General features: G+C 38.7%; 1 protein-coding gene across 4 annotated transcripts in view; it reads left to right on the top strand.

Moving 5' to 3' along the window:
• The window catches only part of CFAP20DC (CFAP20 domain containing), a 223,321-nt gene that overhangs the window by 177,676 nt on the left and 21,665 nt on the right, over nt 1-23,980 (top strand). For all 4 annotated transcript variants that reach the window (XM_079794556.1, XM_079794558.1, XM_079794555.1 and 1 more), the window contains one exon: nt 1,044-1,105. In XM_079794556.1, the coding sequence (XP_079650682.1) occupies nt 1,044-1,105 (62 nt within the window). The remainder of the gene's footprint in view (nt 1-1,043; nt 1,106-23,980) is intronic.

The raw sequence follows: 23,980 nt of genomic DNA, 5'->3' as shown, positions 1-23,980 counted from the left end.
AAAGGAAAGAACTTTGTCCTAGAAACCAAATAGAAGCCACATAAACCTTCAGATTCTTACTCATTGTGCTTTGGAGGTATCCTATCTAATAAAAGAGTAATATACAGATTGATCATCACTGCAACACACAATATAGCTGTCCCCATGTGGTCAAAGATCCTGCCCCCATGTGGACACAGATGGCCACCACAAGATGGCCAGCAGGAGAGGGCAGTTGGGAGGCACCCAGCCTGCAAGGGAGGGCAGTTGAGAAGGACTAGGCCTGCAAGGGAGGGCAGTTGGAAGTGATCAACCCTGCAGGAGAGGGCAGTTAGGGGTGACCAGGCCGGCAGAGGAGGGAAGTTGGGGGCAAACAGGCTGGCAGCAGAGTGGTTAGGGGCAATCAGGAAGGCAGGCAGGCAAGCAGTTGGGAGCCAGCAGTCCTGGATTGTGAGAGGGATGTTCGACTGCCCGTTTAGGCCCGATCCCATCGGGCCTAAACGGGCAGTCGGACATCCCTTGAGGGGTCCCATATTGGAGAGGGTACAGGCTGGGCTGAGGGACAACCCCCCTCCGTGCACGAATTTCGTGCACCGGGCCTCTAGTTCCATTAATGAAAACAGATGTTCTCCTTGCAAACTTACTAACAATGAGATAGAAATATATATAATCTACATCCCCCAGGCTCTGGGTTATTGCCTGTACTTGCGATGCAGCATTAATACAACAAGATACCTTGTTTGGTTTCGCTGTATCTGGAAATTTCAACCAGTGTTAATAGCACAAAATTCTGAAAGGAGGAGGATCCACCATGAACTTTGATTGCACCATGGATGCTATCTAGCCCACTGACTGGCCATTAAAATGGCCTGTTTCCTCATATGCATCACCTTGTTATTAGCTTGATCTCCCAAACAGCCTTCAACTCTTCTTTAAAATAAGCCAGCCCCTTCTTGCAGATTGTTTCTGGGAGGAAAATTGCAGTAATGATAGTGTCCGTGAAAGTATATGTCAAGAGTATGATACTGATTAGTTTTTACTCACAAATGGTTTGTCTCTTACAGCCTGTCAACCAGGGTCGACACTATCAGAAAGAAATGAATCCACCTTCTCCTTCTAACCCCCGGTAAGAATCATTACAAATCTAAATTCCTTGTTTAAAGATTAGTTATATTATGCATTTTTTCTTGGTTTCATGAAATTGTTTTTCAAAACTACCAAAGAACTTTCCAAAGTTCTTTTTTTTTTTTTAAGTCTTCGTTCAGTCTACTTTTGTTATCTAGACTATGGTGTATTGGCTAACAACCTACCTAGGTTTAAATAGCACTCTGGCCTTTTACTAGCTGTAGGACACTGAGCAAGTCATTAAACTCAAATTCAGGCATCGTCATCTCATAATGTTTTGGGGAGGATCAAATGAATTAATACATGAAAAGTTATTAGCACAGTTCCTGGCAAACTCTTTTAAGTATTAATTTAGTCATTGTTACCCTACTTGCTTAGATACTTCAATTTAATAGGTATTTGATATTTAGTACATTTTAAGCATAAATCCTTTTTATGGTTTTTGGTACCTTTAAATTTATCAAAATAGCTTATACAAGTATAAATAGTTATTCTCTTTTCTTATTTCAAATTTTCATAATCAAAATTATTTCATAATTTTAAAAATGTCATTGGCGCCGAAACTGGTTTGGCTCAGTGGATAGAGCGTCGGCCTGCGGACTGGAAGGTCCCAGGTTCGATTCCGGTCAAGGGCATGTACATTGGTTGCGGGCATATCCCCCGGTGGGGGGTGTGCAGGAGGCAGCTGGTCAATGTCTCTCTCTCATCGATGTTTCTAGCTCTCTTTCCCTCTCCCTTCCTCTCTGTGAAAAATCAATAAAATATATATATTTTTAAAAATGTCATTGGCATATGAGTCATTTATCAATATAAAGAAGTCTCATTGTTTCAGGCTCATTAGGGACAAGGAAATCTGAATTTCAGTTTTGAAATATATGTAGTATCATATGGCTTTCTAATAAATAGCTACTAGTAAATAAGGTAGTTTATCTGTATAAACCAGAATTGCTTTATTACTATTTATTGTATACGAGGAATTTATTAAAAATCAGTCTATCTCGAGCTGCACACACAAGGTCTTAGTTATTATAATGCATCTCATTATCCTAATGCACCTCATTATCAAGCTCTTTCACCTGTACTGTGGACCGTCCCATTGAATGAGCCAAACACCAGTGACAGCATCATAGCTCTGGCTCTGGAGTGTGATCTCTATTACAGTGTCTGAACTAGACTCATCGGTTAGACGTGTCAAAAACAACTTAGCTCATACTAAAAGAGAGAGAGAGAGACAGATAGATAGCATGGATTTGTTAAATAAGAAGAGGGATTTGTTAAATAAGAATATAGGCTATATCCTGGGACCAAGGGCAACCAGGCCTTAGCAGGGCCTGAAACTTGCTCCCAGGGTCTGCTTCATTCTTCTCTCTGCGCACCAGCTTTCTCTGGTTCCAGTCACATGGCTGGCTGACGGCTCTGGAGTTTACATATTACACATACATGCTGAGGCTGGCAAGCTATGCCTGAATCCAGTTCCTACTTCAGGAAGGAGAATGTGATTGACATAGCTTGGGCCAAGTAACCACTTCTGGTCTGATCAGCAATGAACAGCAAATCGAAGCCATGTAAAAGCCAGGAGACCACCTACAGAGTTCACAGAATTTTAATGGGGCCCAGAATATCCATGACATGGGTAGAGTAAATGTTCTTTATTGGTGACCTCTTGTAAATATTCCTGGTCTATACACTTGATCTGTCACTATCATAAATAAATATAATACTAGTTTCAAAAGTGAGATTGTAGTTTTAGTATATATAAAAGGTGTTTTAACATCGTTAGAATCGGTTATCTCTTGATATGTGAATATGTTCCTTGTAATCATGTAGCTCATCTAGATTTGACTAACAAACTCTTTTTCTATATATGAGTAAACTTTGAAGGTTTGGTCCAAATTATAACAAAGTCAGAATTTGTAGTCTGAACAAATGATAGTGATAATAAGAAATGTTAAAAGTGGAAACTTGCCCTAACTGGTTTGGCTCAGTGGATAGAGCGTCGGCCTGCGGACTGAAAGGGTCCCAGGTTCGATTCCGGTCAAGCACATGTACCTTGGTTGTGGGCACATTCCCAGTAGCGGGTGTGCAGGAGGCAGCTGATCGATGTTCCTCTCTCATTGATGTTTCTAACCTTCTATCCCTCTCCCTTCCTCTCTGTAAAAATCAATAAAATATTTTTTTTTTAAAAAGTGGAAACTTTTGTTTCAATAAAAGAGGAAACGGACCCTAATTCTCATCCTCATTCTGCTACTAACACAGTAAATGATCTTAGACAAGCCTCTCAATCTATGCAGACCTCACCTAATTATATGAGCACCCTCATGTGTCGTAGAAAGGATTTGAGTTACATGCTCTCGAGAGTCTTTCCCAGCTTGAGATTCTGGGACTTTAATGAGACTCATAGATTTTACATAGGAATACCAGGCCCACTATTGAAGAGAGCCCTATATAGAAAATATTCTTCATAATCTTGGATGAGTTAATTAATGTTTAGATGTGGTAGTATGTGACTTTAAATTTCTCATTTAAAATTCATTTCTCAAAGATAGAATATAAGAAAATTCACTAATTAAACAGATAATATGTTTATTTAACCAATTAAATGTCCATTCATCTAGGAAAAATTAATTTAGATTTTTACATAATAAAATTAAAAACCAAATTCTAAAGGAAAAAATAAAATGTCATTAATCCCATTTGCCAGCAGGTTATCCACCAGTTTTCTGGAACGTCATTATATAGCTGTTCAGGAAACCTGAAGATTACATGGCTTGGCTCTTGGCTCATAAATTCAGCAGCTTGGAGAACTGGCAGAAAGGCATTATTGGGCCATAAATAAGAAAGATGATAAAATTATGAGGGTAGCATAGATCTTCATATAAAATGGGATAAATTGAATCATGTAATACACATAATTTAACAAAATTAAAAGTTATGATTCTTAAGATTTGTATTTATTTTATTTCTTACAAATAGTACCCCATGTTTTAGACTCTAAAATGCAAAATGTTAAAGTTAAAAGATATTGATAATAAATAAGAAAAAACTATTTTAAAATGAAAAGAGAAGTCTGTAAGTCTACCCTCTTGGATAAACAAGCACCTACCCTGAATCCGGATTGAAAGGTGAGCCTACAGAGGCTTTGAATAAGGATGAAAAGCAAGGGGTGCCTGAGTTCCTGGATTCCATGTGGCTGTGATCACAGCAATGCAAAGGTGACGGTGCTGGGGCATGTGCACAGGCAGGTCCATGGAGAGCAGAGCAGGTAGTGCCCTTCCGGAGGTGAAATGCCACACCAGCTTCAGTGCAATACCTGTACCACCAGAGACCTAAGAGTTTTCTATAACTCTCTCCCACATACATACATACATACGGAGTCAACTCTCAGTTAGTGTCATTAATGTAACAGAACAAGCAATACGCCCAAAGTCTTTCCTTTCCTTTACATTTTATTCTGAAAAGGTTTTTATTTCTGCAACGTAATTACCTTTGTAGTTTGTTGTGTTTATTATTAAAGTTAAAGGTAGAATGCAATCCACAAAGCAGGTAAATTTGGGTTTTGAAGTGTTGACTAGGATGAAAATAGCTAAAACACTGCATATATTCATATATTGTTTTCCTCTGAGTAAAAGAATTCACTTGCACTCATTGGGCAATGTTTGACACTGGATAGAGTGAGACATAAAGGTAATCGTTTCCTGAATGTTTTCAATCTAGGAATTGAAATACTCATGGTTCACCTCACCATAATCTCTTGCTTGTCTAGATTTTCAACAAAGCCCCTTGCATTGTTAGGCATGGGCATGATATTTCCCACTGTATTTTCCTAACAGACTGACTAACATTTAGGCAGCACCTCAAATGCTGGGGCCCTGGCCTCCAGTGTCCACCTGCATTGCCTCTTGGGGCGCTGACAGTCTCGATGACAAGGTGCAGAAGTGGCTAACAATCTAATACAATTTAGAGGAGTGTTGGGTAGGAGGAAACAATTTCACAGTTCACTCATGTTGAGAAGTGTTTTCTAGCATGTAAACCTGCTGCCAAATGGAAGAAAATGGATGCTGTGTGCAGCCTGAAGTCTTTTATTTTCAAATGCCTTCTCTTGGTTTGTGGGGTTTAGAGCTGTCCCTTGGGCACATCTATGTATGTGTTTATGTAGATTCTTCAGAATGGCTCAAGATATTTTTGCTCAGAAATGGGTTTATAAAATAAGCTGTGATTACTTTCTGGTAGTCTGTTTATATGGATGGAGTCGATAACCAATCTTTCAAATGATGATTATACTTGCTATTTTTACAACTCATTGGAAAATTAGAGGGGAAGGGGGAAGGCTTTGTAAGGCTAAATGTTTATGGAAATAAACAATATAGAAGATAATTCTAGAATGCCCAGTAATGAAGAGCATGGTTTTCTCAAGTGTTTGCTTTATGATTTATCATCTTCTGTATTTTTAAATATCAGTGCAGATTGTGTTAGGGCTTGAATCCTTTGTGGCTTTGCCACATGTTTTGTGATATAAACATACTTATAACTATAATTATCTGATAAAGCCCTGCAGACTTTGACAAATGATTAATAGCCGCTGACCTCAGTTCTCACTGGCTCAGCCAGCCCGACGGAGGCGAGCTGGCCTGTCGTGGTAACCTACCAGCCTGCTCTGGGCTGATCACAGTGATTTCATCTTTCTTTTCTCGCCAGTTGTCGGGACACAGCCTGATGGGCTTCTCCTCTACAGCTTACGTTTCTGTCCCGCCAGTACAAATGAGAGAAAGGTATAAATAAATGAAATGAAATACAGAAATTGCAAGTCCTGCTTTTCTTCAAATGGTTACATTTAGATCATCTTTAAAAAAATTTAAGAAATATTTCTCCTTCGGACCAAAGCACAAGGAATAATTTCCTGATTGTGATAGGTGATAGATAGACAGATAGATAGATAGATAGATAGATAGATAGATAGATAGATAGATAGATGTAAGTAGATAGATATAGAATATAGATAGATGGATATAGATAGGTAGGTGGATAGATAGATAATAGATAGCAGATAGATAGATAGATAGATAGATAGATAGATAGATAGATAGATTTTTAGATAATCTGAGTCTGTGGAGCTGGTGCCTCTTAAACTCAAGTGATTCTATGCCCCTCCTGCTCCCAGAGGTCTGCAGTCCATTGGTCCAACCTTTTCAACAGACTTTATAAATACCAGGTACAAAGAGACTCAGCTAGACCCCTTTCTTCCCCAGTTTACAGCCAATGCCAGGCTCAGATGGCTTCTCTAGCCCTGCCCCAGAGAAAACCCAAGCTAAAGGCACCCCTGGCACAAACCAAATCCCTCAGGAATCACCCTGTTTCTCACCTCTGACCACTCTGAACCTAGGACCATGCCCTGCACTACTTAAGGGTACCATTCCCATTGGGTTCCCCAGGACCCAGCGGTTCCCTGGGACCCAATGGTTCACCGACAGAGTTGAGCAGCTGGTGGTGCCCTGCCCCATCCCTTCTCCTCTGCCTCTGCTCTTGGCACTTGGCCTGCCTGATTCTGTCCTGATTCTGGGCATTTATTCTCCCAGAGCCAGTTAGTTCAGATCGCATACCTATCCCAATCACCCTGACCCAAGCCCCAACGAGCCATCACCCTGGAGGACTAGGTGCCACCCCTGCCAACCTGACCAGTATTCTTTTTCTTTGCTCTTTCCGCTTGTCCATCCTGGCCCTGCCTGCCTGGGCATCAGCTCTCAGTGTCTCCGGTGAGATGTCTGCCTGCTTTCTGACCAGGTCTCTCGGGCCTCACTCTGAGTCCCCTTCAGTTGCGCTCCATGAGAGACTTAAGCCATTAGGACTGAGGGAATACTCATCAATATTTTAGTTATCACGTTTTCCAGAATTACAAACTCATGAAACCCATTCCCTGGAGAGATCCAGAACAACAGAGTGCATCCTCCCCCGCCTCCCCAAGGCTTCTATGTCTGAAGTGATGGTTCCTGAAGAGTCCCAGTATTTCTGACTAGTGCTCCGCTCCCTGCCTCCCCAGTCCCTGCTGTCCATCCAGATGATGAACTCAGATTACCTCTGGCGTGGGGTCCGGTGAAAGAGTAATTACCAAAGCTATTGTTGACCATTCTAACATTTTACAGTTTCAGCTTTTAATTAAAAGATTCAGCTTCCCCTTCTAGAGTAACGACCACCTTTAAAAAGTTGAAGTACTAAGTTCAGTTTATAACATTCACCTCCATTCTACCTGAGGGGGATGCGATGGGGGACTGCAGGCATGACATGAACCTGAGGAGAGGAGGACCATCATGAGGGTTACGTGGCCACAGCCAGTCGCAACCGTGGACTCGCCACCCCATCCTTCATTTAGTAAATGCAGAATAGCTTCCCTGTTCAAACAAGGAACCTCTACAGCACAAAACGATTCAAAGTGTTCCGGTTCATACCTTCAGCAACATTCAGTGTTTCTTAAGCACCTACTATGTGCAGAGCATTGTGGAGAGATGGCTTTAGTGTGCCTTCAGGGAGCTCTCAGCCTCCCATTGCAGACCAGTCCCCCCTGTGTGTCATCTAGGCAGTGAGTGTGTGACTGTCTCAGGAAAGGTGCTGGGGGCCCCGGTGCAGCCTTTCCAAACCTCTGCCCCTCACACTCTGCTTTTGTTAGCAGTTAGTTTTACTTCTTCCTCGTACATAATTCTTTTGTTTCTCTTATTAATGAAAAACAGTACTTTTGAAATTGATTAAGGTTAAAACATAATTTTTCACTCAAGCAATATATTATGTTTACAGCTTCGTATTTCGCTGTTCATTGCCACATAAAAACCCACTCAGTATAATAAATACCGTACAAGTCAAACATCCAGCCTGTTTCAAATGACTTGAAAAAGCAAACAACCTCTAGCTGATTTGATTGAATTAACACTAACATTATTGTTCTATTGACTCTTTCTTGTCCATTGATTCTTAAAAGCCTTCCACTACCTTGCTGTTGATTAAGACAAATCAGACGCAATTTGGTGCTTGGGATAAGAAATTGCTGTTGGGTGTTGGGTGTGTGCATGGGAAATATATATGTGTGTGTGTGCTGAAACAAGACTGGTTAGAAGGCAGCTTCTCATTTTGCTGTAAACAATGTCTTTGCTTTTGACCTTTGAGCTTAACAATTGTAACCTTGGTTTTATGATGTGTTAACTCCTGGATCAGTAACAAGTGAAGCCAAATGGTGATTTGTAGATGATGTGCTTTATCTCTTACTTAAAATGAAAGAATGCTATCTAGAATATTACATACTCTCATATTTTTCAGTTCTTCATTCTCTTTATTTGTGGAGTTTATAGACTAACAAGCAACAGGATCAAAGCAAGAAATGAGGGGAGAGTAAAATACCGTCTGTTGAATTGATAGCAAACAATTTTTAAACAGCAAAATCATTTGTATTATCAAAATAGCAAAGAATAAGAAGGCTGAGATCTGGCCTGACCTGAGGGCAGTCAGCATCATGATAAAAACGAAGGTCTCAGCTTAAATAAAACCACAGTGTGACTTCCCTTAAGCGGCGGTTTATGCTAATGCAGCCCTGTCTTTTGCGTGGGTAAAGTCATCCCTAAACTACTGGATGCTGTCTTTTTCCTTCTTTCTTCCTCTTTTTTAAAATGATATCTTTTTCTTTCCACCTAGTGGTTAGAGGTGGCGGGTGACAATCTATTTACTGCCCAGTAGCATTAGAAGAAAATTCTGTTACGGTCAGTGTTTTGACTTGGTAAAGGGTACAATTACTTTGTATTTTACCATTTTCCCTCTTCCAACCTCTTTAACAGCACTTTTACTGAAACCCGAAATTGCCTTCATGTCAGAAATACTATTAACTCACATTAAGAGTCCAGAGAACTTTTAGTTTCTCCTGCTGGGATACTGGAAGAAATGGGAAACATGCAGGAACAGCCACCCATGTGACATTCTCTAAATTTACTTGTGATTTTCTAAATTTCAGTGCTAGCAAAAAAGAAAGATGCAGCAAGGCGTACAGTAAATGAAGATATTATGTATTAGAGAAGGAATGAATCTGTCATTTTGACGAATTGTGAGGCGAAGAGCAGATTAACAGATTACTCATAGTCAGAAGGCAGCTTGGTGTGAAAAATGTGCAGGAAATGATAAGTGTGGGTTTGTGCTGATTTAATGATATTTTTAAACCACAATAACATGCTGGTAGTATAATATAATAAAGCACTTTGCTTGCATTTTTAAATCATCAACATATTTTCAGTTTGACCTTAAAAACATTTTGGACCATTCTCTATTAAAATATGTAGCTTTAAAATTATAAAAAAGTACCATCTAAGATATCACAGCAATGATCTTATAGGAAATATCACTGGCTTTTAAAATCAGTTTTTCCTAAAATAGCATATGTAATACAAACTTTAACTGTGTTTTAAGCACACTAATACCACACTTACTTTTTCTTTGGGCATTTAAATCACTTACAAGAAGAAATCATTATCTTCTAACAACTATTTCCAGGGAAACGCTTCATAGATAGTATTGATTTGTCTTCATATTTTCATTGTAGGTTTTTACTTTTGTAGTTGAGATCATGGAGTACTTAATGAATAACAGCTATATTTTCCCACAGATAGTGGATAAACATAGTTCAAATTTGAATTGAGTACTCTGACTCATAGCAAGAAATAAGGTGAATTACTTGTTTTATTTTGTTATTACCAACATTATTAGAAAGCAAAAGTTTTAAGAGGTTTACATTTTTATATAAATAAAATCGGGATATGAATAATAGAGTTTTAGTTAATTTCACAATGATGGAGTGGCATTGCCAAGAATTTTCAGAATAAAATTTCTATAATGTATGTAAATGGTTTTTTTCTATATGTTAATATTCAAAACCTGATATATGGCTTGAGCTGTTTCACATTATCTTCTCTTTAGCTCACCAATGATGGCTTTACATAATTAGGTACAATAAAACTTGTAAGGGAGTAAAATAGTACATTTTCTGTCTAAACACTTGCATGTAACCCAAGTGCAAATAAGTACACTAATATGGCATGCCCAGGGCTTGAATCACAGACATGATTATGGTTCAAATTGTGTTTTACATATACAGTGAGGACTTTTACCAGAATTCAGCACATTTTGTACATTTTCCCTCTCCTAATGAATTAACACTCTCAACTTGGGGTAAGTAAACAAGCTAATGTAAAGAAGTAGTCATATTTTTTGGTAGAAATTCTGAAATGTGTATAGTAAATGTTGTGTTTTCTGGCTTCCTTGCATATTTATTGTCTGCAGTAGTTATTAACATGATTTACCAAATATTCTAAACTCTCAGTTCCAAGCACATTGTTGGACTGCTTTTCTAAGTCCACCTGGTTTGGGTGGAGCCAAATAGTCCAACTAGTTCTAATCAATGAACTGTGAGCAAAATCGCCTACATTGTTACTTGGCAGGAGCATTAAATTGCAGGTGTAAAACCCTCTACCAGAGTTCTCTTTTCCTCTGCCACCAACCATGAACATTCAAGGTGGTGGTGGTTTCATAAGCCTGGTCTCTAAATGACTATGATAAACAGAGTTCCCTGCTCGTCGGTTATATGCATTTACCATGAACAAGAAATACACTTTTATTGTTTTTAAGACACTGGAACTTGGGGGCTGTATGTTACCAAGCTGTTTGTTACCCAGCATAAGCTAGCCTTATTCTGACTTACATAGTAGCTATGAGATTGACTATATTTTTGTCACTGTAAATAAGGCATTTTACATACTTTAATATATAAGGTTTAGAAATTGGTTAAAATTGTTAAGCTTAGAATGCCATTCATTGACATGTAGTAGAATAAGTGGGTGTAAGAAGTAGCATAGTGCACTGATTAAAAGCACAGTCTCTGGAATCAAAATGCCACATTCAGATCCTTGTGAAATTAGTTTTCTAAGCCTCAATTAAGTTATCTAAAAAATAGGGGTTGTATTCAGTTATCTACTTTACAGGGCTGTTATAAGGATTACATGAGGATATGAATGTAAAGAGTTTTCACAGGGCCTGACATATATATTTTTATTAAATGGGAGAAAGTGATGGTAGTGTGGTAGGATATTAATAGGAATATGAGAAATAAAGTTCCTCCCAAATAAGATCACACTTTGAGTGAATCAGAAAATCTTAGAGAGTTTAAAGAGATCATAGAAATTATTTAACCCAGCATCTGTTCAAAAGTCTCCTGTACACACCTTGGCCAGGGAGGTAGGCTGAGTATGGCACGAGACAGGCAGTCCATTACTGAGCATTCCTTACTTACACTGAGTCTCCATAGGTTTCCTTATACCCCCTCCCTTTGTTCCTAGCTATCTTTCTAGAACAGTAATTTGAATCATCACTCCTTCACACAATCCCCCTTGAAACTTTTGAATATAGCTTTTTGGTTGTTCCGTCTTTTCCTTCAGTCTCATTTCTCCAGCATTAAGTCCACTTTGCCATTCCAGGTTCTGGCATAGTCCTACTTGCCTTCCTTTGGACACTTTTGGGTTTATCAAATTGATGTTACCTAAATTGAACAAGGTGATCTCACACTTCAGACTACAATTAGACCATTGACCAGGACACCGTGTCTGTTAGTGTAGCTTAAATCACATTTGTTTTTTTAGTACCCATATCCTACTAATGGCTTATCTTCGGCTTTTGGTCACCTGAAACTATCACTGTCTTTCTCCAGGACCATTGCTATAGCCTCCTGTGGTCTCCTGCACCCACATGTGCCTTTTCACCACAACCAGTTCCCCACAGAGCAGCCAGAGTAACCTTTTCTAGACACAGATATGGCTGTGATACCCCCATATCAAGACCATTCAATGGCTTCCCATTGCTTATAGGATAAGGACAAAATCGTTCAATGGCCTGCAAGACTTGAGTGGTTTGGCGCATGCCCACTGAATCAGCCTTCTTTTGTGCCATTTTTCCTCTCCAGATTTGTGCTTTAGCTACACTTTCAAAACTGCCTCCCTCAGAGCCAAAATGGCTTCCCTCAGGGCTTTGCCCATTATTCCCTCTTCCTAGAATGTTTTTCCTTTTCCTTATCTTCCACCTTGCCTGGTTAATACCTATAGGCTTTATTAGATTTCCTCTCAAGCATCACTCCCTGTAGGGAACCCTCAAGTTCCTGACCATGTGTTTTCATAGCATTATTTAACGCTACAGCACTGACACATTTGTGTGTAATTATCTGATTAATATTGGTCTCACCCTCTGCACTGTAAGCTCGAAGAGGGCAGGAAATCTGTTTTTGCTTGTCATTGGATTTCATGCCAGGATCTGACACAAAGTTGGACTTGGTAAATACTGGTGGAATAAATATTAGTGTCTGAACCAATTCTCTTGACTATCAAGATCATTCTGAATCTCAGTCCTCTCATCCAACCTGTTCTCTCTCTCAGCCCAGTGTCTTCCATAAATTTGAAAAGCAGAGTCACTGTCTCTGCTGGGCATTTATTACAACCTTAATAGATCATAGCTGAATAGAAAGTCCTTTGGGCCTCCATTAAAGGTCTTCCACCACGTTAATATTGATCAACAACCAAATTGAAGTGATGTGATTGTAGGGGAGAAAAGAAAAACTTTTTTTCCTCTATCCTCCTAGGTTCTGCAGCTGAAAGTGTAACTGACAAAAGACACATTAACAAAAGAAACGCATACAGATGTTATTTATGTGTGCAGTGCTCATATATATGGGAGAAAATCAGTGATGAGTAACTCAACGGAGTGGTTAGAACTTGGAGCTTATATAGCATCTTAACACATAACAATAAATTTATAGAGAAGTGACAACAAAGGGGATTGGGTTTAGGCTTTTAGGGGTGGCAGACTGTGGGAGGATACCTATATGGGGGAAACTAATGGAAGATAAGGGTTGTTTCAGTAAAGCTTTTTTTATTAGATTCCTCTCGGTGCTATCTCTGGGCTAATTAGAATCTTTGGTGATTGAGTTGTGCCCAGTACCATAAAGGGCACCTTCCCCATGGGAAATTTCATGTCTTGCTGTTAGATAGAAAGGAGGAGGTCAGAGAGCCCTCCCTGTGTCTACTGTTTCTGAAGTATCTTCAGTCAAAAATAATAGGTCAAAGCAGCATAATTTGGGGATGGCATGTTTGGTACTCTTACATGATGTTTCTAAATTATTTTAATTTACAAATAGTCCAATTCTAACACACTCTTGATGCATGATAATTCAATCATTGCATAGGATTTCTGGAATGTTATGACTTACACACACGTGCAGCTATGCCCCATCCTTTGTCCAATGCAGACATTGCTAGTGGATCACAATCTTCTTGCCCTTTGAGCATCACTGTAAACTTAAAATCCTTCTCAATAAGGTACTCCAGGCAATGCTACCAATTAGAATTAGAACGAGATTTATAATTTCTTTGAGCTAGAATTTTCATTTATTTAGTCAGCTAGGTTAGCGAAAGGACTCTATTCCTGACCTACATGACATTCCCTGAACCTGGGAATTATCACCTTGCTAATATCATCTACTCTAAAAGTCACCCCCTCTTCTGTAAAACCTTCCTTGACTAAAGTGAGATTGGGACTGCTCCTTCTCCATAGTCCTGACTCAGTTACCCACATAAACCATAATTAAAATCCTACAGCATTAAATGATAGGCATAATATATTTTGTATTTTTTAATTAATTAATGTAAGTTCTGCCTCTGGCAATGGCATACTTAGTTGTTTCACTCTGAACTTCCCTCTGAGGGCAATCAGAAAAGCTAGAGAAAATATGAGATTTCGGGTTCAATCCCCAGTCAGGGCACATACAAGAATCAACCAGCTGAAACCGGTTTGGCTCAGTGGATAGAGCGTCGGCCTGCGGACTGAAAGGTCCCAGGTTCGATTCCGGTCGGGGCATGTACATTGGTTGCGGGCACATCCCCAGTAGGGGGTGTGCAGGAGGCAGCTGGTCGATGTTTCTCTCTCATCGATGTTTCTAGCTCTCTATCCCTCTCCCTTCCTCTCTGTAAAAATCAATAAAATATATTTAAAAAAATAAATAAATAAAGTAAAATAACGATTAAAAAAAAAAAGAATCAACCAATGAAGGCATAAATAAGTGAAACAACAAATCAAAGTTTCTCTCTCACATACTCACTCTTACTGACTCTTTATATATATATATATATATATATATATATATATATATATATCCCTTCCTCTCTATATCTAAAATCAATCAATAAATAAAAATATTGTATGAATGAGATACTTTACAGTTTTTGGTATTAAGTCCTTGAAATGCAATGTGTTTATATTCATAGCTTGACTCAGACTAATTCCATTTCATGTGCTCAGTAGCTACTGATAGTTGGTGACTACCATGTTGAACAACACAATTCTAGAAGGAAACTTTAAAGAACAGCTTTATGGCCTTGAGATAGGAAAATATTTCCTTAACAAGTCTCAAATTCATAAAGGAAAATATTGATAAATTGGACTGTATTAAAATTAGGAATTTACTAAAGAATGCTACTTAAGAAGGTAAAAAAGCATGCCCCAGAATGGAAGATGAAGCACACTGTGATTGCACTATGCCCCGTTACAGTGGCTGATACATAAAATATCAATAAGTTTGTTGAGAATATGAAGAAACTAGAACTCTCACACATTGCTGATGAGAGTGTAAATTAACACAACTACTTTGCAAAACTGTTCTGGTAGCATCTACATAAGCTGAACATACCATATCCTTTTACCCAACAGTTACTCTCCTAGATATAGGACCATTGGAATATATGTATGTTCACCCAAAAGCATATATAAATTGTGGGGACTCACTCAGACCCCAAGAATTGATATAAATATGATTTTACAGTGAAAATGTTTGAGCTATAAAAGATGCAGAAAGAAATATTATCTGCACTTCCATTACCTGACTGAAGCAAGGCCTCTTGAAAATACAGAGTGCCCATTCCCATGAGCATCAAAAACATCAATAGAACCTTCCATACTTTCCCCCCGAAGACCTAAACCCACCCCCTTTGTTAAGTTGGCATATAAACTTATCATTTCTGGCTATTTAGTGAATTACTTGTTACTGAGCAACTCCCAGGTACACATGTAAATAAATTGTCTTTTCTCCTACTAATCTGGCTATTGTCAGTTAATTTTTAGGCCTCCAACCACTTGGGATTAGCACGTGATTTATAATTTCTTTGAGCTAGAATTTCCATTTAGTCAGCTAGGTTAGCGAAAGGACTCTATTCCTGACCTACATGACATTCCCTGAGCCTGGGAATTATCACCTTGCTAATATCGTCTGCTCTAAAAGTCACCGGACCCAAGTGGGAAAGGAAAAAGTTTTGCTTTCCAATATAAACACAGCCACGACAGCCCTAAGTTGGAAATAACCTGGCCTCCTTCAATAGTAGGGAGCAAAAGTAAATTGTGATATATTTATACAATATACACTCAAAAACATGGAGGAATTTTACACATGTAGTATTTGTGGAAAGAAGGTAGACAACTAAGGAATACATATTGTATCATTCCATTCATACAAAGTTCAGAAGCAGGCCAACTGATTGGTAGTGTTAGAAGTGACCATCTACTGTTGTACACCTGAAACTTATATGATGTTGTTAACCCGGAGTGTGATATTGGTAGGAGGAGTTAGTGAGGTTCTGTTCTTGGCCCAAGTGGTGGTTATGGTCACTATGAGATCTTTAATTGAGCTGATACATTTATTAGTGTGCTTTTCTATGTATGCTACACTTGAATAAAAGAATCCATCAATAGTGTAATTCTTAGTCTATTATAGTCAGTTTGCTCTTTCTGGTATTTTATGTCTCTATCTTTCTGCCTTGTTTACAATTTAGCATGTCAGCTTTCTATAGAACAAGGTCCATATTTAGTTTGAATAGCAGCTGCAGTAACACCATAAATAATTATGATGATGATGGTGGTTTGGCAAGGGAAAGAATTATTGCCCTCCCTGGCAGGCCCAATTTACTCAGTAGAATGGTCCACGCAACAAAAGAATTCTGATTACTTCCTCCCAATGTTTTAAAAATAGCATATTACCATCATATCTGTTCAGAAGTCCGTTTATCACCCACATCAGTGTTCTATCACAATATTTTTCATTAACTAGAAATGTTACAATTAACACACCCTGAAACTGATAGGAAATAAATCTAGACAGCTAAAGATCCTGTCAACTTTCTCCAGTTCTTTATTTTCTTGTGCAGCCAGCCAACGCTGGGGGAAAATTAAATTGTCATTCACCTCACAGAGCAGTCTTTTTAGCATATCATTGTTTCATTTGACTACTGAACATAATAAAGGAATAACCAAACTTTGAAAGGAAAATGGAAATCAGTACATAAGTGTGGCATCTGGTAATCTGACTTAATGATGAAAATGATGCCCACAGTTATTCTTTACAAAAGACAGAGAGCTGAATTAGAGCATTAAGTTAGCCCACCTACTCTTTCCGCACCATTAAATCCCATCATTCTGCAGAACAGTTAAGGAGGTTTTATTTTGTATTCTAATTTTAAGGCAATTATTCTCTAGTTAAAGTTAGAAAAGGCTGCAAAGTTTTCTGCTCTTGATTTGCTAATAACTTAGTTACAAAGCACTTAACACATAGCTGTCCTATAACTCTGTAAAGGGTATTATAAAGGTTGCTTAAGAGTGAATCTTGTTCTGTAATTTCAAGTAATAATAACTACTAACATTATTACTTTTACTGCATCTATTACTTATTGGTTCCATCTCTGTAGCAAGCATTGATAGGGAGAGTTTCCATATGCAATATTATTTCATTTAATCCCTGCTACAACCCAGTGTGGTAAATTCTGTTACCCCATATTCCAGGTGAAGAAACAGAAGCACAGAGTTTAACCCAAAGGTTGCAATCTCATATCAAAAACTGTGCAACTTAAATTATATGCTATATTGTTACCCCAGATATTTGTAGGGATAGTTGTTTCCCCTGCATCTTCAGTAATGCTGTACTTATTTGGAATGTAAATCCTCATCCTTCCACTGGATAAAGGAATAATATTTAAGTCTCCCATAAAAATGTAGAGATTCTAAAGGACCTCTTGGAAAAATATCACAGCTTCATATGGCTTTTCTCAGCCTTTTCTTTCTGTTGGGAGAATATACTCAATAGATGTCATTTACATGTGCACTCTGTGGTGGACATGAGTCAGAACCTTTCTTATATACCCAGCAAAAGCCCAGGAATAGACTCTGGCCTAGCTTTGGGTCTAATGCCTGCCCCCATATTGGGAGTGAAGAAAGGCTTAGCATCCAAAACAATGTGAAGTGGGTTACCCATAGAAGAGAAGAGTTAGTTTCTCAGAAGAGGGAAAGGAATTGGCCAGCCAAAATCATAGCTACCATAATATATTACCAGTGGGTAAGCTTTAACTCTGCAATGGTTCACTCCATAAGTATTTATTGAATGACTACAATATGCCATGTTCACTCTTTCCCCTTCATTTCAAGAATACATGGGAATGGTATTACAACTTTATAGTTGTAAATGTGCTTTTTAAGAGCCAGAAACAAACTGTTACTAAACCAGTATTACATTAGACATCTTGACATTTAAATTAACTTCAGGCAAATAAAATAAGCCAAATTGAACTTTTCAATTTACTCATCAGAAACTATATAGGGGCATTTCACATTCACATCTTAAAAAATGTAATAAGAAAATGTCATCTCTTTGTGTCTGGCATGTCTGTTCCTCATGAATTCCGTAACCAACTTGGATGACAATAAGCTGAGAGAAATCTCACATCACTTTTTTGTCTTCATTGAAACATCCTGAAGTTTCTGCTACTTAGATTAAACTTATTCTTCTGCTTGGAAATATCAAGGGAAGAATTGGAATGTTCATGCCCGTGGTCCTCATAAAAGAGTTTTCACTTTGTCCTGACCTGACTTTGAACATTTAGGGAAAGTGTTCAATTTGCAGCTTTAGCTAATGGCACTACAATGTCAAACTTCTCTGTTTAACATTCAGCTTTGTTAATCAAGAAAACCAGATTCGCTCTGTGCATGTTGATTAAATTGATTACAGCTGTAGGGCCTTGATAGCAGTTTTTTCAAGTGTCTCTAATTAATCAGACAATGCTTGATTAGTTTTTTCTGTTTTGAGGAGATAAACTGACTTCCTTGAGAATTTTCACCCCGAAATGAGTCCCCTCCAGTAAAAGGTAAAGGATAAGTGAGTCACTGCTTAGTTTTCCATGACGCTCAGACCCTTTATCTCCCAGCGACTAAAAAAAGAAATCCTTTGAACAGCAGATCACAACATAATATTAAACTTCTTTTCACATGCTCTCATGAATGCATCTCCTAGAATGAAAAAAGTCAGTATGTTTGCTTCCTTGGGGCTTTAGCCTCTCCTCCTCTCTACCGTAGAGCATCTTCCAGCTTTCCCATTGTAATCCTTCTTTGTCAGGTTATGTCATTGACTTGTCAGACCTGACATTGCAGAGGTCAGCCCAGGAACCATGTTGCTTTAATAATTAGACTCATGAATGATGTGTAAAGTACAAATAATAAGCCACCATCTGTTTTTTAAGTCATATCTATCGCATTAAAGTGGCTGTTTATGCAAATAAACTTGACAATTTCAGGAACATTGCCAACATTTATTTATAAAGACCCAAAACGCCCTGCTTTTATCATTGAAGTTCGTATTTCCAATGGGGAAGGCTGCCAGGATCAGCTCAGATGGCGTTGGCCTGAGGAAAGCTCCCCTTTTTCCTCTCTCCTCCATTGGTTGAGGGACCAGTGGGACTGCTGTTCCCAGTAAGTGCTGTCACCTAAAACACTTTTAAAAGATGTTTTGAAGCTGTGTTTCCGAGGAGTCCTCTTATAGATGCCATCAAATTGCAAGCTCCTGAAGAGAGAGAATCCGCCTTTAAAAAGAAAGTAGTAAAAAAAAAAAAAAAATTTTTTTAATTCGACTAGAGTAGAAAAATAGAAAGTGAAAAATAGGTCTTACTCTTCCCACCCCACCCCCCACTCCACATTTTTACTCCCAGGTATGATGACAGTTAAGTTTTGTGGGCATCCTTCAGAAACTTTCTGTGAATATACAAGGAAGTGTTTTATTGGTATATTTTTTTTTTCAACTCAGTAGGATGAGTCTCTATACAGTTATACAACTTGCTTTTTAGATTTTTACAGAATAAATTTTGGACATCTTTCTGAATTTGCACATATAATTGAACACCTTCTTCATTAATTGCTGGATATTACTGTAATTTACTCAGCCAGTTATCTGCTGATGGACATTTAGGTGGTTTCCAGCTTTTCATTATTGTAAACAGTGCTCTGATAAACATCCTCATGGGCATCTCTGTGACCTTGGCAAGTATGTGTTTATAGAAAATGTCTAGCAGTGAAATTACTTGGTAATTTTGTTGGATATTACCTAATTGTTCACCGATTTACATTCTTACCAGCTCACACTGAGCTTCATGAAACTTTAGAACATTTGCCGAGCTGCTGTATGTCATTGTAGCTCATTATTTTGATTTGCATTTATATAAATATATATATGGTCAAACATCTTTCCATGAAGGGAATGGGGAGGCATTTACATGTCTTTTTTTCTCACCTGCCTGTTCATATCTTTGCCCACTTATTTGGGACTATGTCTTACATTTATTCAATATTCTTATATATCGAACACAGTGTTGGGCACTTGTACCCTCAATAACTGTTTGAATATGACTGAGATAGTAGATGGGCCACACAGAAAGACTCTAAAATAGTCCTTATTAGAGTGTAAGGTTCTAAAGGCAAACTGCCATCGCTGAAGACCTTCACTGTCACAGCATGGTAAAAACAAGATGTCTCCTCTGGGGATTTCTGTACATCACAACCTTATTTTGATACAATGGGAAATGAAGTTTGTCAAAGAGAAAGTTCTATGTTCCTTATCTGTATTTTCATATGCATATGTATTAAGTTTCCAAAATAACATTATTCCTTGCCTAGATTATACAACAAACTCCTGATCGTTCTAGCCCTTCTCCCCACCAATCTATTCCCTCTATAGCTGCCTCTATGATCTTTCTAAAATGCAAATCAAAGATTCCTCCAGCTCAAAATCCATGAATATATCCCCAGGGCCTTCAGAATAAAGTAGGAACTCCTTTGTTTGCCATCAACGACCCCTGCCTTCTTCAGCAATTGACCATAGTCACATCATCCAACACATATTACTCACAGTGCCCATCAATTCACAATGGGTACCCCCAAACCTCCACCCCTTTCTATTGTGGTACATGCTCTTCCTGCTAGGATATCCTCCCATTTTATTCTCTATTTTGCTGCCTCATCCTTACCCTTCAGGAACAACCTTTTCAACTTTTGCTAGAAAGCCTTCTGTGAACCCTTCCCCTAACTGTGAGGGTTCTCTGGGCTTCCCTCTATCTAACATACTTACTTCACTGTCTTCTAAATGCTGGTTTAATAGTCTGCCTCCACAAGACTAAATTCCTCAGAGCAGAGCCACATTTTACTCCTCAATATCCAGCATAAAGTCTGTGACACAGCATGGGCTCAAGAAACATCTATTCGACCTAAAATTGTAGAGCAGCAATGCTGATACCACCACTGAGAAGGCACAGAAGGGATTGGCCTTTTTCCAGATTGTCTCAAGCAGATAGGATATTACTGTTCACATGTTGTAGTTGAATTTGATGGCTGATACCTGGATTTGTGCCTCCAGAATTGAATTATCTACCATGTCTAATGAGTCGGTGTCTGTAAAATGGTCCCAGGATGCTATGTCATTAATATTTTCTTAACCTGAGGGAAAATACTGCCAAGCAGGAAAGATATTCAGTTCTGCAGAGAACATGTAAAATATATTTAATAGAGTAAGGGAAGTTAATCATTTCTGTGATTTCTTGGAGCATTGAGCACTTGTGGGCAGGAGAGGTGATTTTGTAGAGGCCGGAGAAGAAAGAGCATGATTTCCTTTTTGTATGAGTATTTGTTGCATGTCTTCAAATACACAGGGATTGATGAGAGATGAAAATATAGCACTTGTTTATGCAATAGATTTTTCAACATTTGTGTGGAAGAGATGTGATCCTATTCCAGATGTCACCAGAATGCAAACATCCTCTGGGAGCATTTTTAGGAGGAGAAAAGAAATGCCTGGGAAGAATAATTCTTATATAGTTCTCCACTAGATGCCTTTTGGGCCCCTACTATCCCTCCCACTGCAGTCAGAGTATGTTCTCCTACCCTCCTATCTGCCAGGTCTTTCTCAGAGAACTCATCCACTTCCCAATCTTTTCACTCTTACCTCTAGGTCCTTCTTTTCTAGCCGTGGCTTCATACAGGAATTCATTCATCATTCAACAAGCATTTATTGAGCATCTAATATGTGTCAAGCCCAAGGTGAAGAAGACAGACTGTCTGTCTGCCTTATGGAGCTTATAGTGTGGTCAGAGCTCCTCTTTCTTGTTCATAGTTAGATAGCTGCATTCTCACCATAACCTCACATGGCAGAAGGGGCAAGCTCTTTAGGGGCTCTTTTATAAGGGCACTAATCCATATATGAGGGCTTCACCCTTATAACCTTAGCACCTCCCAAGGGCCCCACCTCCCAACACTATTACAGTGGGGAGTAGGTTTCAACATATGAATTTGAGGGGGATACTAACATTAAATCTATAGTACTAGGCCATTATGACAAAAGGAACGAAGGTCCCTTCATAGCTCAGCTGTTAAAGCAGAGGACTTGTAGTGTTAAATCTAAACTGTGGCTGTAAAACAAATTTTAAAAAATAAAAATAAAGAAAGAATTAAAAAGTTAGCACCAAGAAAAGAATCTTTAAAAAAAAAAAAGAATCTTGAGCAAAATGTTAACATTGTTAAATCTGAGTAGTATAAATTTCAGAGTTTGACATATGCTTGAAATTTTTCATAATTAAAGAGTTAAATTGTTTTTACTCATGGATATATATGTATGTATATACATATGTCTTCAAATCTATTGTGCAATAGTAACAAAGTATTAACATGGAGATTTTTTTAAAATGGCACTAAAGATGTGGCTGTGTCTGCCTCTGTAGCTGGGGTTGGTATGGTAGAAACAGTGAAGGAAGGGCACAAAAATATTCTGTAGAGATAGTAAGGACCAGACTCTGCAAAGCTTTAAACCAATGCAGTGATTTTGGATTTTGCCCTAAAAGCTCACTCTGGATTGGATTAGAGGAAGGCAGATTGGCTGCAGGATAAACAAGGGAGAGATTCTGGAAGTACAGGCTGGGATGGTGGCAATGGGTAGGGAGCTATGTCAGCATATTCAAGAGCTAAGGCTGGGACCCAGTAATAGATCCCTAAATGTTTCCAGCATACCTTTCCTTAGAGAAACTACAAGACCTCATATTCCTTATGTACTAAACTAAATTCCTATATCACCCCAAACTGGTTTCCTCTCCCCAATTTCCCAATTCATTCAGAGGTACCAACATTGTTTCATTCCCAGAATCTAGACTTTAAGCTTCCTCGTTCTTTCTCCAGACTAGCTTTCTCAATGTGATAGGAAATACGTAACCAGTGGCATCTGAGTTTCACTTCTGTTGGCTTCCATCTTTATTGGGGACTGTCTGATTTTCAGATGCAGTTTCAGAAGTTTTAGGGAAGCACAGTGATTGGCTTGGGTTAAGTCATATGACCACATCGGGACCCATCAACTGACACTGTGGGCTCATGTAGGAACATGGTAACTCCCAGAAAGCCATGTGGTTTGAGGAAGCTGTTCCAAGAACAAGGGGAGAAAGGAGTTGTGGAGAGACAGTCCCTTAGCCCTCTCCTACTGTGTCTTGAAGAGAGATTAGAATTATTTCTTGAGAGTGCCAAGGTTACGTAAAAGTAGGACAAACAGATGGAGGTGAAAAGAAAACAGATTTTGCCTCAACATGAGGAAAAAACCTTTTAACAGTTAGAGCTGTTTGAAGATGAAATGTGGTCTTTGGAAGTAGTAAGTACACAGTTACTGATGGTAATCAAGTATAGATTAGGTAACCACGTGGTGAGAATGTGGAGAAAGCAGCCCCCAACACTTAGATGGGGATCATTCTTCCATCACTGAGAGACACCCTGTGGAAAACAAACTACAATTAAACAACGGTATCTCAATACCTATTCTCGTCCTTCTTCAGGGATATGCAAAAGCGTTCCCAGCTGATAGCTTGTGTTTCTCACTTACGGTTTGCGCTTCCTACTTCAAATGGAAGATGAATCCTATAAAGAAAACTACTAAGAGCTCTTTTTTGTGTGTTTAAGTTTTTTTAAAAAAGAAACATAAATTGTCTTAGTTTTTAATACTAGTAAATATATTTTTGGACAAGTATTCTGTTTTCTGAAACAGAAACTTAAATTTTTCTGTCTTGCTATAAGGAAACAAGGCGTGTATCCCAGGTTCTCCCCAAAGTGTGTATGTACCACGCACATGAGAGGAAACAATCCCATGCTCCTGTCAGGTGGAGAAAGCAAGGTGGAGGGCAAATACAGAGTAGGTCACAGCAGCTGTGTGGTTACTGTTATGGAAACTTGGAACGCTGAGTGGCACTCAGTATTCTGGACTGACAGAGAGGCATTTGGTAAATATGAGGGAGTGTCTCCTTTGTGTTAGACACTCTGCTAGGTGCAGGTTAGAGTCAAATGGGGAAGACTGCATTCATCAGATGATCAAACAAGTGAGGATTAACTGTGAGCTGAAACAAGAGCTCTAATGAGAAGATCACAGTTGCTCTATTAAAAGGAGTAATAAAGGAACTTGGCTAGAACGGCAAGGGAGCATCAGGGAAGACTT

This window comes from Cnephaeus nilssonii, assembly GCF_951640355.1.
Source record: "Cnephaeus nilssonii genome assembly, chromosome: 17".
NCBI lineage: Eukaryota > Metazoa > Chordata > Mammalia > Chiroptera > Vespertilionidae > Cnephaeus > Cnephaeus nilssonii.
This window is presented reverse-complemented; position numbering and strand designations above follow the sequence as displayed.